Source organism: Populus nigra, chromosome 19, assembly GCF_951802175.1.
Source record: "Populus nigra chromosome 19, ddPopNigr1.1, whole genome shotgun sequence".
NCBI classification, from domain to species: Eukaryota; Viridiplantae; Streptophyta; class Magnoliopsida; order Malpighiales; family Salicaceae; genus Populus; species Populus nigra.
The window spans coordinates 8886227-8901701 of NC_084870.1; the positions used below are offsets into that span (position 1 = coordinate 8886227).

General features: G+C 35.0%; 2 protein-coding genes and 1 long non-coding RNA gene across 3 annotated transcripts; 2 read left to right on the forward strand and 1 right to left on the reverse strand.

Annotated features, from left to right (window-relative positions):
- The first annotated feature begins 3338 nt into the window (after window positions 1-3338).
- On the forward strand, window positions 3339-4855 carry LOC133680281 (GLABROUS1 enhancer-binding protein-like). The gene has a single exon (XM_062103126.1). The coding sequence runs from the start codon at window positions 3492-3494 to the stop codon at window positions 4638-4640; it is 1149 nt and encodes a 382-aa protein (XP_061959110.1). The 5' UTR covers window positions 3339-3491; the 3' UTR covers window positions 4641-4855.
- Window positions 4856-7038: 2183 nt separating this feature from the next.
- LOC133679287 (uncharacterized) lies at window positions 7039-9246 on the reverse strand. The gene is made up of 6 exons (XR_009836147.1): window positions 9142-9246; window positions 8722-8783; window positions 8361-8476; window positions 8181-8260; window positions 7686-7912; window positions 7039-7500 (listed from the first exon to the last, which is right to left on the reverse strand). It is a non-coding gene; the product is annotated as an uncharacterized LOC133679287 (long non-coding RNA).
- A 1896-nt stretch (window positions 9247-11142) lies between these two features.
- LOC133680648 (uncharacterized) lies at window positions 11143-13587 on the forward strand. The gene is made up of 4 exons (XM_062103683.1): window positions 11143-11311; window positions 11601-11850; window positions 12658-12718; window positions 12825-13587. Exons 1-4 carry the CDS (start codon window positions 11247-11249, stop codon window positions 13400-13402), a joined length of 954 nt encoding a protein of 317 aa, XP_061959667.1. The 5' UTR covers window positions 11143-11246; the 3' UTR covers window positions 13403-13587.
- Window positions 13588-15475: the final 1888 nt, after the last annotated feature.

Here is a 15475-nt window from a genome sequence, read left to right on the forward strand (position 1 = left end):
TTTTTTTTATGGAAACAATTTGCAAGGAAATGTGGTCATGATGTTGGAAATATGTATCCACTTTGTCCTATCTAGTTCATATTTGAGCATGTAGAATTTAGTTTCCACTAGAAATGAATTGCAACTCCCATTGTTTTCCAAATGATGATGCTCTTGTTTTGCAGTATGACTTCAACCAAAGCTTTTTCAACATCTAGAATGGTCCATATCATTTTGTCTCATTAAAATGAAAAAAAACACTTGCCTGCCATATTCCAGGAATTACATATCACTGAAGTTTTTATAGGATATTAAACAATAGAAAATTTCAAAATTGTGTGTAGATTTGGGTGGGTGCTATTGGATTGATCCAAGTAATTGATCATGATGAATTGCATACTCAAATGATCAGAGCAGTGACTTGCAGTAGAAATGTAGGATCTGTCAGACAACATGGCAATCTAAGAAACAACAAAAATACGATGTGATGACTTAAGAGAAAACAAGATACAAAACAAAGGAAAGAACCATATAATACACGACAAGAAAGCTTGCAAACAAGATGGATGAAACTAGGAAGAACCTCTTGCAGGCATTTCAAAATCAGAGAAGAGTCTAGGACCTTAGGGTACCCCTTTGCTTCTTGTAAAAGCAATGAATCCATGTTGGCCTTTCTTGCAGAGCACCAACAGAAGGTAATGAGGTACCAGAACTGCATCAACTGGACAAAACTGAAGAATGAAGGACTTTCAGAGCACGAGGGACAGAATCAGTCCAATTCCTGGAAACGTGTCAAGGGATTTGGCATTAAATACGGTAGAAATTGTCAAGTTTGACTTGGGTTTGATTTCATGCTCTATCAGAGTGGCCATAGTCCAGGATCCTCCGACCATCACAATGTTCTCCTTTATTGAAAACCTCCTAGTTATCTTTGCTGCTGCCGCAAATTTCCTCTCACGATCAAAATAGTGTGAATATGTCGCCCCGAGATCCTCACCCTTGCGTGTCCTGAAAAGTTTGGAGAGAATGCGTTGTCTTAATGTCTTGGGCAACAACGGATGACAACAACCACACGCAGAAATCATGCATAATAGAGATATTAATTGCCAATAGAATCAGATGCTCTGTTTTATTGTTCTGATTCTATTCACAGTTGATATCTCTATTAACGCTGACACTGAGCAGGTCTTTTTATCTCACGACATGTTGCGAGTTTAACTAGAAATGATTGTTCATATTTTTCATCAGTGTAGGTAAATTAACTTACAGAAAAATTGATGCTTCACATTTCGACTTTGTCATGCGAATTCCTGTGTCAAAGACGCGAAATTGTCTATCATTTGCATCGTAAGCTGTCCTCATGACAGTTAATAATCAAGTTTAGGAAATCAAGCCACAATAAGTTGTTAATCATGACAGTTAATGCAAATTAATCTCTTGTTATTTGTTTCCCTGTTCGTAAATAATCAAGCTTGATACAATGCCAGCACTATATATATATTGTAAACCTTGTTTCTTTCTTAATAATGAAAACAGATTCTCTGTTTTTATGGTATCAGAGCATCTCATCTGGGAACCAAAGCAATCACAACATCAAAATTTTAGCCAATCTTCACAAAAGACATGACTTCATCTGCAAAATGGGATAATCCAAATCATCCACTTTATCTTCACCACTCAGATCAGCCAGGTGCCATCCTTGTACGGCAAGCCTTGGTGGAAGATAGTTACAGCACATGGAGACAATCCATGACTATGGCTTGGACAGTGAAAAACAAGGTTGGACTCATAGATGGTTCAATCAAAGAACCAGACGAGAGCAATCAGGAAGAAAGTCAACAACGGAATGGGTGCAACAATTTGGTTAAAACTTGGCTGCTAGGATCAATGTCCAAAGAAATTGCTAGCAGCGTCATCAATAGCAAAAATGCTAGACAAATGTGGCTCGATCTGCAGGAACGATTCGCACATACAAACGTGGTCCAGCTATTCAATGTTAAGAATGAGATTCATGATTTGTGCAAGATTACATGTCTGTCGGATCATATTTTACAAAACTGAAGGGCCTATGGAATGATCGTGATGCACTCTGCACCTTTCCAATATGCACCTGTGGATCACTTAAAGAGATAATCGCATATTTGGAAACGCAGAAAACAATGAAGTTCCTTATGGGACTTAAATAGAAATTTAAAGAAATAGAAGAACGCTAAACTGCTGTGAAATAACTTCGTTTGCATAACTGGCTTTGCTGTTTTTAAGATAATCTGGGAAAACACTCAATCTTGAATGATAAACAAAATGATCCGATGATATCCTTGGCATAAAAAAAGAATCGTTGTTAGGTTGTCCAATTATCAACACGTTCTCCTTCCTTGATTGAAACATCCTAGAGATGTATTGATGATGTTATCATCTTATATACGGATCCAGCGATTTGCAGGCTTCTAGTTATTAATGGCAGGAATCACTTCTTTCATGTTGAGGTATCTATCACATGGTATCCAATTTCAGTGTCCCCAGGAGACAGAGAAGACATGGGTGAGAAAGGCCGGGGTTTCCGATGATCAAAACAAAAGATCACAGTTTTTTTTTTAAATCTCAAAACTACTGTGTTCTTTGTGCACACGATTTGTCCATGATAAATTTTAAAATTCTCCATGATTAAATGTCAGTACTTATTCAATGAATCCATTTCCAGGAGAAAGACATTAACAAGAGAGAAAATCACATTCAATAAGAAGATTTTCTCCCATCTCAAAAAGTACTATTATTTTACTATTAATTTTTGAAATGATTATTTTTTTTTGTTATATTTGAAATTCAAATGCTACAACCTAATATGTGGTCATATTTTCAACGGCTATAATCACATATAAAAAGAGCTCTTAAACTATTATTCCCATCCATCATTTTCATATGGTTGAAAGAGAGAGTTTTATAGAAAATATAATTGGAAGAGATCGGTGCAAATGTAGTTTTTTTAATATATATATATATATATATTTATTTATTTATTTAAAAAAAAGATTAAAAATAAAAAATTATTGTCGTTCTATATAAGGATTGCTATTCACAAAACTTAAATAATGAGTAAAACATCAATAATCCTCTATAAAAAAAAAATTACATGCTAGCCATTATAATTAAGGAGTTATATTACAGAGCGTGAATGCCTACTCTCTTATAAAGTAAATATTGATATAATTATTTCTTAAAAATCACAAAATCTAATTAGTTTCCTCTTGATGATATTAATAATACTAATATTACACGTTAATGAATCTCATTGGCTGTTAGCTAGCATAACTCCATATTACAATAATAACGTTCGGATGGTTAAAAATTAAATCCTCCTACCGTGAGAAACTCAACGATAAGGAAACCGACAGGCACACTCTCTTGTCCTCCTTTAAAAACTTCTTGGGGGAAGACTCTCTCTCTTCTCTCCAAGGCACGCCGCCGCTGCGAATCAAACTCTCTTCCAAAACCCTATCCCTCTCTGTTTCTCTATGGCACCAAAACGTGCTCCTCCCGTTGAAGATCCACCTTCTGCTTCTAGCTCCGAAGAAGAAGAAGAAGAAACTTCCAGTGGTGAAGAAGAAGCATCTGATGATGAACAGAGCCATCCCTCTCCTCCACAGCCACAAACCAAAACCATCCGAACCCAAAACTCAGCCCCCAAAAAACCCGAGCCCACCACTCAACAATCTGAATCTGAGCTCGAATCTGATTCTGGGTCGGAGTCAGAATCCGAATCTGAATCCGAACCCGACCAGAGTGTCAAGCCTATAACCTCTAAACCAATGGAGGAGACCCCACCGAAGGAAGCAGCAGCGGTCAAGAAGTCCAGATCCAAACCAGCTGTAGCCGCCACTCCGGAGAAATCAACAGCTGTGAAGAGGGGTAACGGGGCTGATCGCGATTCAAAAGACTTGAAACGGGCTAAGAGTAAGGAATCCGAGCCTGAGAAGTCCGAGGACTCCAAAAAACAGCTCTTTCAAAGGTTGTGGACTGAGGAGGATGAGATTGCGCTGTTGCAAGGTATAATTGATTTTATTGCAGAGAAAGGTTATGACCCATCAAAGGATATGAATGCGTTTTATGATTTTATTAAGAGGTCTTTGCATTTTGATGTGTCTATGACTCAATTGAAGGATAAGATTTCTAGGTTAAGGAAGAAGTTTGAGAATCATGTGAAAGGGAAAAAAGGAGAAAGCAAGATTTTTAGCAAACCGCATGATCAGAAGGGGTTTGATTTGTCGAAATATATTTGGGGCAGTGAAGGGACTATTAAAGCTAACGGGAAGAAAAACAATAATAGTAATGATAATAAAAGAGGGAATGCTAAGAAACTAGAGGCATTGAAGGCTGAGTTGGGTATGGATGTGGGGGAGGAGGAGAGAATGGAAGTTGAGATGGAGAGAGATTCAAGTGTCAAAAAGGTTTTGAAGTTTGATGGAAGTGCGAGTGGTGGAAAAATGGATGATTATGTGGTGAGAAATGGATTGGATTTTGCGCATGGAATGAAGAAGGCAGAGATGGAGGAGAAGTGGAGGAAGTTGCATATGGCTGAATTGGAGTTGTTTTTGAAGCGGAATGAATTGATACGAGAGCAAGCAAAGTTAATGCTGTCAGCTTTTAAAGCTGACAAGGATTAGTGTGGTCGAGAAGATACATGTAGAGGGGTTTCATGGTTTAAGTAATAAGTGATCTTGTTAGCTTTTCCTTTTTTGTTTAGGTTTCATAATCAGCACTAAGTTTGGAATGTTTAGCTTCATAGATAATATTATCCGTAGTCCTTTTGTTCTGCACAATTCTGTTTTCAAGGCTTAACTCTCATTTAGTAGCTATGCTATGTTTTATTTCTCATTTAGTAGATGTTTTGTTGTTTATTTCTTATTTCATAGTTATTGTGTTTGATTAATGGGTTTAACATCAATAAGTTTTTTGTTTGTTATCCATCATCGCCTTGTGGTTTGATGTGCTCTGCACAAATTTTTCCATAGGTGCTCTTAACAGTCTTATCTCTGTAGTTTATTGGGGAAATAAGTTGTTTCATCACCATATTGTTTGATGGTTATATGAAATTTGTCTTCACTTTCTGAAAAAGTATACTCAAATTATGACTATATGGTGTGTTTGCAGTAAGAACTTGCATAAAAAGTATGTTGTTTCAATTTATATCAAGGAAACGTTTCTCTCGTAGTTAATATATCCTTGAAAACAAGTTCGGCAGATGATAGAGAAACTATTGGCTTCAGATCGATTGGTGGATAATTTTTCAGATTATTATTGTTGTTTTTTTTAGCTTATCTGCCTTATGTTGGATAATATCCACACCATGTGGGTTAATGATGCTTAGCGATAATATGAGATGGCTTGGTGAATGTGGCTTGTTCCAGCCTAGGGTATTGGCACACACATATGAACTCGGCTCCGAAATAGAGTAGAAAACTGAGATCCACTTTAAGCAAATGAACTTGGCTCCATTTCCTATCAACCTTTCGGACATTTCCTATTGAAGGCTAAAGAAACAGAACAGTTGATTTCAGAACTGTCCAGAGGGACTGGACAAGGAACTGGGCTTATCTAAGACCGGGGATGTATCATCTATGATGTATAATTCGCAATAACTCTGCTATTAGAATCGATGGCCTGCTTTATCAGGAAATGACCAGGGCCTGAAAGTAATCAACCAAAAAGTAAATACACTTGTTGACAGTTTCTTGAATACCAGTCAATTATAGAGTTTGTTTTGATGACAAAACAAAGCATAGAGAAAATCCCGCCGCTTCTTTATTTGCCATTCCCCTCTGTGCATGACCTTTTGCAGGTAAAAACAAAGGACTTATAAACCAAGAAAGGGGAATGTAGAAATCTTTGGTTTTTCAACAGAATAAGAGCACACAGGAAACTCTTTGGCACAATTTCGACTTGAGGGAGAACAAGAAGAAAAACCACGTCAGTTGATTTTCTAATACCAAAACCAGAAAAAACAGCCAGCATAATTGATTTTCTTCTCCATAGTAATGAATAAATGATGTCTGGTCGAGAATGGGATGGTGTTGATTCCGAAAGGAAATATGCTTGATATGGCATCTGCCTGCATTTTGTAGTCACGTATACTGATTAAGATCTTCTGCGTGCTGTTTCTTGTGTTCAAGTGGTTAAAGCAGTTTTCTCCATACTACTTGTTAAAGACTGATTTGACTAATTGCATCATCAGTGAATCGGTGTATGAATACATGATAATTAGAATTATGCGTGTGACAACAGTCAATCTTTATGAGTTTGAGTGGGTAGAAATTAGCGTCAACTGAAAAGGATTTGCATTAACTGTTGTCGGCAAACACAACGATTCAACTGATGCTGTTTCAACTTTCAACGACAAGGAGGGTAGCTGTCCGTTGTTCTTCTTTCTTGGTTGAAAATGAAAAAAAAAATGGCTACCTGGTATATAGTTGCCATTTAGAGGAAATAGAAAAGCTCTATCCTGAGGCTCTCAGCTCTGCTTTGTGAAGAAGTACAAACAATGACTCACATTAAGAGGCACATGACAATCTAAGACAACCAAAAATATGATTGCTTGAAAAAAGTGTACTTTTGTAGTGCACAAGGCAGACTAACTGCTCAAGTGAATCAGGGTTTAGGTAAATGGTCATAGGAACTTTTCAGCTGTTGGATTTCTAACAGAAGACAAAGGAAAGTCTAGTTCAAGCCTCCTTACCAGTAACTATATATGTTATGGACATGGTAAAAGCAGTGTATTTGTTTGCCTTTTTTTCAAAGCAACAGCAGAAGGTATTGAACGATCAGAATTCCATCAGCTGGACCACACAACTGAAAATGGATAAACCTTTCAGATTACGAGAGAGAGGGACCATATCTGATTACGGGAATCCTGTCAAGGGCTTTGGGGTCAAATTCACTAGAAATTTTAATGCATGTCTTGGGTTTGATTTTATGATGCAGGAGAGTAACCAAGTGAATCAGGGTTTAGGTAAATGGTCATAGGAACTTTTCAGCTGTTGGATTTCTAACAGAAGACAAAGGAAAGTCTAGTTCAAGCCTCCTTACCAGTAACTATATATGTTATGGACATGGTAAAAGCAGTGTATTTGTTTGCCTTTCTTTCAAAGCACCAGCAGAAGGTATTGAACGATCAGAATTCCATCAGCTGGACCACACAACTGAAAATGGATAAACCTTTCAGATTACGAGAGAGAGAGACCATATCTGATTACGGGAATCCTGTCAAGGGCTTTGGGGTCAAATTCACTAGAAATTTTAATGCATGTCTTGGGTTTGATTTTATGATGCAGGAGAGTAACCAGCTTCCCACGACTTTCAAACCTTGCCTTGACTGTCGTTTTATCATCCATAATCCATGTTCCTCCAACTACAAGAACATTCTCCTTTTCTGAAAGCATCCGAGAGACCACTGCTGCTTCTGCAACTTTCTTCTCATGATCAAAATAATGAGCATATGATGCCCTTAGTAAGATACCCTTATTTGTCCTGAAAAGTTTAGAGAGAATGAGTTGCCGTAAGTCTCCTTCCCTGTTTAGGCAACTATAGATAATAACAACAGACACAAGCCATAAGCATGATGACTATTAGCAGGTTGTTTAACGTATAATATGTTGCTAGTTTAACTAGGAAAGTCGGTCCAATTTTTCACCAGTGCAGGCAAAATAACTTACAAAGTAATTCATCCATCAAAATTTGGTTTTGTCACTCTAATGCCTGTGTTAAATTCGTGAAATCTCTTCGAAGCAAGATTGTATGGCGTCTCCATACCAAATGCAAGGTGTGGAGCACCAAAAGTTGCAGAAAGCTGAATTATATGGCGGCTGGTTGAAGGAAGTCTCGTAGATAAAGCAGCATTTTTGTAGAAGTATTCTACTTTATACGGAACTAGAAGCAGCACCTGCAGGGGACCAGAAGAAAAGGTGATTAAACTTCTACATTTCCAATCAATTTGGGTAAGACGAGATAAAATGACAAATTTTTGTTTAATTTGCATATGTTGTCTCAATGCATCTGATCATTTGAGTAAGAGAAAGGACATTATGCAAGGAAACAGGAATTTTATCATTTCTTTCCGTGTTGGAGAATCATACAGTATTCAATGTGATTGAATTTAGGAACCTTAGCTTCAGAATCTTACTCAGGTAAAGCACAAAAACAGTCCATACCTTTTAGAGCTATGATCTGGCAATTTCAGTGAAAATGTATCCTTCATGGTCTGCGATGCTCAATGTAAAGGTTGTGAAATCTTCCATAAAGCGAAAGAGATCAGATAAAATAATAGTGAAGTAACAGAACATGATTTTAAGTTTACAAGTAAGAGCCGAGAACTAAATCCACGAACTCACTGGTAATTTTGAGTCAACATCGACCTTAACAGAAGCATGAATATCTTCCTGATTGTATTCTGCTGTAACACCTGCAATTGAACCTTGCGCTATCTTGCCAGCATATTAAGTAACAGCTTGAACAATGCAAGACATTCAATTTTTCATCAATATATGGCATTACAAGGAAGGATTAATCATAAAGTGGAACAGATATGTCAATTTCATCTTAAAATATATAAGAAGAAATTTCTTTCTTTTCTTGTATAGAATTTGAGAGAATCAATTATAGGATTTGATAACCAAAAAAAAAAAAACATAAGAAAAAATTGAATTCTATTACTATTGCGGGAAACTAGGGCGAGGGAAATTATCAACATACCAATCCAGTACCATTTCTAGTCGAGATGCTGAAGTAGTGATTAATTTTGTAGCTTAGAATGTCTGCAAAAATTGAATAATAACAAACCATCACAAAATTTGCAGAGAAAAGGTACCACAGCTTAAACTGAAATTTGAGAGAGCTCCCATTATCAAGACAGGTGACTAGCACAGGAAAGAAGTCGAGTAAATGCACATGTTGCGAGTTTCTTGAAAACGGAGTTAAAAAAATGAAGAAAGTAACAGAACCCTGGAAAAACAAAGGGATGAGGGTGTTTTTCAAGAACAGAAAAGGTGAATTGAGAGAGAAGAAGATGCGAATCAATAAAGCAAAGAACAACATGATATATACAACCAGAAAGCTTGCAAACAAGAAGCACGAGTTTATTCATAAAAGAAATGCATGCGACTAAAAAAGAACCTCTCGCAGGCTTTACAAAGTCAGAGATGAATCGAGGACGTCGGTGTTCTTTCTTTCTTTCCCTTTCTTGATATGATTAGGGTCACCCATTTTGTCCGTGTAGAGTTTTAGTCAGGGGGGAAGGTTAAAGGTAGCAGAATGGAAGGTTTCTTTTTAAACTTCTTGCTAGCCGAAAAGTTCTTATGTCGTTCATAAATGCCTAATAACAGGAAAAAAAATTTACTGATTTTCTGAAAAAAGAAAAGGTGATTTATATAAGCTTGAGGTGCGGTGAGTTAATATGGCATACGTGGCAATTTAGATGTGAAATTTTGGGCTTACCAAAAACTAACAAGCTATAATCTCTTAAGAGAGTAATTTTAATCATTTTCAGTTGAAATATGGGCTCTTATTGAAAAGAGAAATAACGAAAATCGATAGCAATTAAATCATTTTTAGCTATACACTTTATGTGTTAAAGTTCAAGATATTTAGTTAAAATAATTTTATTCATTTTCTATAATCAATGTATCTTGTGATTTAATATGAAAAATTTAAAAGGATGATAAATGATAATAAGTAATGTATGGTAAAACAAGTGACTAGAATTGTGATAATAACAAGTGATATCTAGTAAATTCAAGATAATCATATACTCAGTAAATCAAATGTCTAATAAATCAGATAATCAGTAGCTAGTACCTGTAAAATAATTTTTTTTGATGGACGAAGGACTTTCTAATAGTAAAATCAATAATTTTATAGAGAAAAAAATAAAATGAATTTTGAAGAGATAGGCTATGAAAAAATATATAATAAAAATAATAAAAATAATAAATTATAAATTTTTAACATTAAAAATTTATAATATATTTATTACCGCTGAATCTTCTATTTTAACAAGGTTTTTGAAGCAATGCAACACAACCAATTTAAGGCTAACAACATAACAGAGGATAGGATCAAAATGGGTGCCAAATTTCTGACATGAAATACGAAGAAAGTTCTTTCCTTTCTTTTAGCCACCGAAAACAATGAAAGCAATTTAATAACAAAAGACATCATCATGTTGGGGGAAAGAAACAGTTGGACCTCCTTCAATAAACGAATTAAAGGAATTTAATAACAAAATACTGCAAATTAACAAGAGGCATAAGCCTGGAATAAACCTTGTGATTTCTTGCCAAAGTTGGAGAAAATTGGAAGGGCCTTGTGGTGCTTCGCTGGCTGCTGCTGCTGCTTTATCTTTTGTTTTTTTTTTTTTTTAATGTTTGGATTTTGTTTTTTAAAATATTTTTTATTTAAAAATGTATTAAAATAATTTTTTTATTTTAAAAAAATTATTTTTAATATCAATGCATCAAAATAATCTAAAAATATTTAAAAAATATTAATCTAAAGCAAAGAAAAAAATAAAAAAAATTTAATTTTTTTAAAAATATTTTTAAAACACAAAAACAAATAAGATGATGCCAATGAGTTAGACAACAGAATTGAAAGGTCTTTGACTAGTTTACTGGTGTTTGTTTACCATGTTTTTTAAGTTTTTTTTATAAATATATTAAAATATTTTTTTTAAAAAAATATTTTTATTAATAATATTTTAAAATAATCCAAAAACATGAAAAAAAAATTATTTTAAAAAAATAGCATTGCCGCATAAATAAATACACCTCAAGAAATCCAACTTTACAAATGTTTCCATTGGAAATTTTTTTTAAAAAAATTTATAGTGGTGAGCTGGTCCTTATGAATATTTAAAACTTTTGATATTTACAATAATTCAAATTGAAAAAGGAGAATCTAACGGTGGATTTTGATGACCAACCAACTACTATCATTATATATAAATCCTTTTTTAACAACTACTCTTACCGAAAAATTCATTAGCAAACTATTTTTTCACATAAATGAAGCTTAATTATTTTTTTATGAGAAGAATGGACGGTTAAGATTAAGAAACCAAGTCAATCCCGTAATTTAATAATCCAATCGTGCGAAGATCGAATAACAGGATCCTCTGCCTCTTATCCAGTGAGGAAAACCTCACGGTATTTCTCTTATAACGCCACTTCACTAAAACCTAAATCACTGTTCCACCACAATCATTCCCATCTCTATTCGCGATGTCTCGTCGAGAACGCGGTTCTGACTCTAGGCGACACCGTTCTGGCTTCGACAGAGAACCCAGGTATCTTTTACGGTTTTTATGTGCTGAGTTCTTAATATACTGCATGCCCTGCTTTTGTTGCTCTATAGTCATAATTAGTCTGTCACTGCAATTCATGGTGCGTGCTCTCTCGTTTTCAACCAAACACGGCCTTGGTGTTTTATATGCCCTACATTTTGTTGCTATGTAGCGGTAATTGATGAATCACTTAGATTCATGAAGTGGGTTTTTTGTTTTAGAACCAAACATGACCTTGGTAATTGAGTTGATGATGTTGGTAATGTTTGTGAGGTGTTTGGTTTTCTTGAAGTCCTAAGAGGTCAAGGAGAGATGGAAAACCAGAGTCAGAGAGAGTAACAATTGACTCTAATTTAGATCAAAAGAACCGGCGCCGGTTGCAAGATGCATTGCCTCTTGAGACCCCGTCTGGTCCGGATTCTGCCAAGGTGGAGTCTGGTGGTGTGAGCAAAGAAACAGACAAGAAACCAAATGAACACGGTGAAGGAAGCAAGCATTCTTCTAAGCCAACTGAAGTGCCTTGGTCGCGGTCCTTTTTTCAGGTTTTTTCTTTTTGGAAGTAATTGTTGATATGTGGTTTTGTGGAATTTGTTCTGGTGTCTCATTGTCATTATCTAATGGATGCGAAATCTAGCGCAGTTGAGACAGTAAGTTCAGAAGCTAAGGTATGCTTGGGTGCCTATGGAAATAGAAAATTTGAGTTTGTAGCCATTATAGGACTTAGTGGTCTGGGATTATTTCTATACTTTCCTGAAATGCCATTTATACTATACAGTGGTTGTCTTTGTAAATGTTTATTTGCTTGAATCAAAACAGAGCAGTTCAACTTTTGCAATAAAAAAAAAAGGAGAGATTTTTTTTCCTTGACAAATCTTTGGTATCATAGAAGTTTTTTAGCTAATGTGTTGCATGAATTATTTTAATGACTGGAAAGAGATGTTTACATTTGCTCACCTTAGGGCAATATGGATCTCTAATACAATATTCTCTATGCATCCTTGTGCTCGTGGGACAAAAAAATAGATTTTAGAGTCTTGAATTTATGTAATTGATCATTTGCTCTAGTAAATGAGCAGTATTTCTCTCGATCTTAATAAATCCATTGACTTTATAAATCGTGAGGGTTCAATTCCCTCTATCCCCAAAAAAGGGCCTGCTCAACTCCCTAATTGTTTATTTTATTCCCTCTTTTTGTTAACGGTTCAAAATTCGTTATCTTTCTCATTCATTCCAGTGCATTCAAAACTTTTTTTCTGGGCTGATGTTGTGTGATTGTTGTCTGCCCCATGCCTTCGAAAGCCTCCATGTATATAACAATCTTAGGCTTGCCTGTACATGTCTTTTAACAGCATGATGAACGTGGTAATGCTGGACAAGGTGGTCGAAGCTTTGGCCGGAGATCTGCTACTGGTGGGTTCCTGATTTCACTTGCATGACCCAAATAATTCTTTGACCCTGTTACTTTTTTGTTGTCAAACAATTTCACATACTGTTCCTGTGCTCCTCTCTTTTGAAGAGCGCCGATTTAGGGATTCAAAGGATGATCGGGGTGAAAGGACAGAAAACAAGGCAGCAACTTATGATTCGCGGCAAAGAGACGAGAAGCCACGAGGTAAGGGGGATGACAAAAGTGTATGGGGCCATGATGGTTTCTTGAAAATGGAGGCTGAGCCGCCACCCCCTGTGAGGAAAAGACCTGCATTTCAGGAGAAGAAAATCCCAGTGGAGACTGACAATCCTGACAAAGCAACTGTGGAATCTGCGAGGTCAAACCATTCTCATCATCCTTTGTCGGTTAGTGAAAGGAGGGAGGAAAGAGACCGTAACCCTCGCCGTGTAGACAGACCTGAGAGGCCTGCTGCAGGAAATAGAGAAGTGAAGAAGAGTGGCCTTGCATCAAGAGAAAGATTTGGTGGTGATGGTGGTGGAAATTACAGGGGAAGAGAGAGATTCAGCGACAGACAAAGTTATCGCCCAAGTGGTACGCGTGGAGAGAAATGGAAGCATGATTTGTTTGACGATGCTAATAGGAGTCCGACCAAGAAGAACGAAGAGGATCAAATTGCAAAGATTGAAGCACTCTTGGCATCGTAGGAGGAGAGAGGATGCTCTGAAGTTTTTGATCTGCACAATGCAGTGTGTTGTGTTTTTTAAGATCATGTTGAAATTTTGTTGATATTCCCCCTCTTTCAAGACATTTTGAGTGCAGAGTTACTGGATTGAATTCATTTCTCTCATGAATTCTATTTAATAGCGCAACAAACAGTTGACTTGGCCAATCTAATTAGCACTATGAAAAATGCTACATGCGTCAGTTCATTCCTCAATTACGGACACTGGACGCCTGCCTTCTGGCTCATATGGTTTTGATCTCATCTTGTAGACATTTCTGACCTTCTCATTGTTATTGTTGGTGTTATACTTTTTTTCTTAAGCATGTGTCAATGCACATGCCTGAAATTGATCAAAGTAGAGCATAATATTGTTACAATCATTTATTTTCCCCTGGTCTTTACGGGGTGCCCTTGAACTCGAGATACTTGGAGGAGAAGGTACCCTGCCAACTGGATGTGCCGGCCGTTGACGTGAATACAATCATTGTCTTGAGTCTCCTGACTTCGATTAGTATGATTTAGATTATTTTATTGTTGAAAAGAATACAATCTTAAATATGTAAAATCCGACAACGTTAACATAATATAAATGGTTATTAGTTTTATTACCCGCGTGCGTGATGCTGCGGATATTTTTTTTTTATAAAAAATATTTTTAAAAAAATAAAATTTAAAAATGTTAGGTTTTTCTGTAAAGTTATACTTAAGAGTCTTGGATTTGACTGTAACGCCTGATCTAAAAGTAATATTTATAATATTAATAATAACATTAAACTTGCATGATCCAAGTTTAAGTGAGTCTGGTTGCAACACCGGACCCAAGAATATTGGATGTGAGTCTGGCTATAAGATCATGTTATAAAAGTGTGATAATTAAATAGATTAACTAAAAAGAAAAAAACCAACAGGAAGAAAAAAAACTAATGAAGAAAAAGAAAAAAAATCTGAATTAATTGGGTTAACCCTTCAAATCAGGTTAACCCGTAAAACCTGGAATTCGGGTTATGAAAGTTTGATAACTAAATAGAAAAAAAATTTGACGGGTTTACTCAGAATTAACTGGGTTAACCCATCAAACTAAGTTAACTCGTCAAGCCCAGGATACGTGTCATGAAAATCTGATAATTAAATAGAAAGAAATTTAACATTAACAAACTAAACTAAATGAAAAAAATTAATTAAAAAGAAAAAAAATCCAGGTAACCCGTCAAACCAGGTTAACCCGTCAAATCCGGGATCCGTATCATGAAAATCTTATAACTAAATAAAAAAATTAACATTAACAAAACTAAATTAAACAAAAAAAATTCATTAAAAAAACAAAAAAATTTTTAAAAAAAAACAGTTCTATAATATAATATAATAATTATAATAATATAATATATTAATAAGTGAAATGCATGGGGAAGCTACAGTAATTTCCCACGCCTTTTAGAGTATTACTTAATATAAAAAGACATGTGAATTTAACGTTCTTATTCGCGGTTGTAATTCAAACTAATTTGTAGTTTTCCTGTATTTTTAAAGAATATTTATTTTTATATTTATCATTTATATCTTTAAAATTTAATAAAATAAAAATAAAAATATATCTATTAAAAAAGTATCAACGACATGTCATATAACTGAATATTCATAAATTGATGTAGTATACATATTAAGCCATATTGTATCCCTATTATGCAAGGTAATGGTTATTTTGCATAAAATATTTTATAAAAAACATTTTTTTTAGTTTAATAAAAAAAATTGATAAATATAAAATTTCACATCATAAACTAATAGATTTAGTTTATTTTGTTAAAAATGTTATTAATTTATTAATTTCTATAAATTATTTTATAGTTTATTTATTGAAAAATATTTTTTAACATAAGAAGATTTATAAGACATTTTATGAATAACAAACAACTCACAATACTATAAAATTATTTTACTCACCATCATTATCGTTAGCCATTTGCATCTTCAATTGCCACAATCTCTATCAACATTTCTACGACCACTGTCATTTTATCGCTATTATCTTGTCACTGTCCTACCACTCTAACAT

Coding starts and splice junctions, on each gene's coding strand:
- LOC133680281 (XM_062103126.1), top strand. CDS start 3,492: ATGGCACCAAAACGTGCTCCTCCCGTTGAAGATCCACCTTCTGCTTCT.
- LOC133680648 (XM_062103683.1), top strand. CDS start 11,247: ATGTCTCGTCGAGAACGCGGTTCTGACTCTAGGCGACACCGTTCTGGC. Junction 11,312..11,600: donor GGCTTCGACAGAGAACCCAG/GTATCTTTTACG, acceptor GTTTTCTTGAAG/TCCTAAGAGGTCAAGGAGAG. Junction 12,719..12,824: donor TGGCCGGAGATCTGCTACTG/GTGGGTTCCTGA, acceptor TCTCTTTTGAAG/AGCGCCGATTTAGGGATTCA.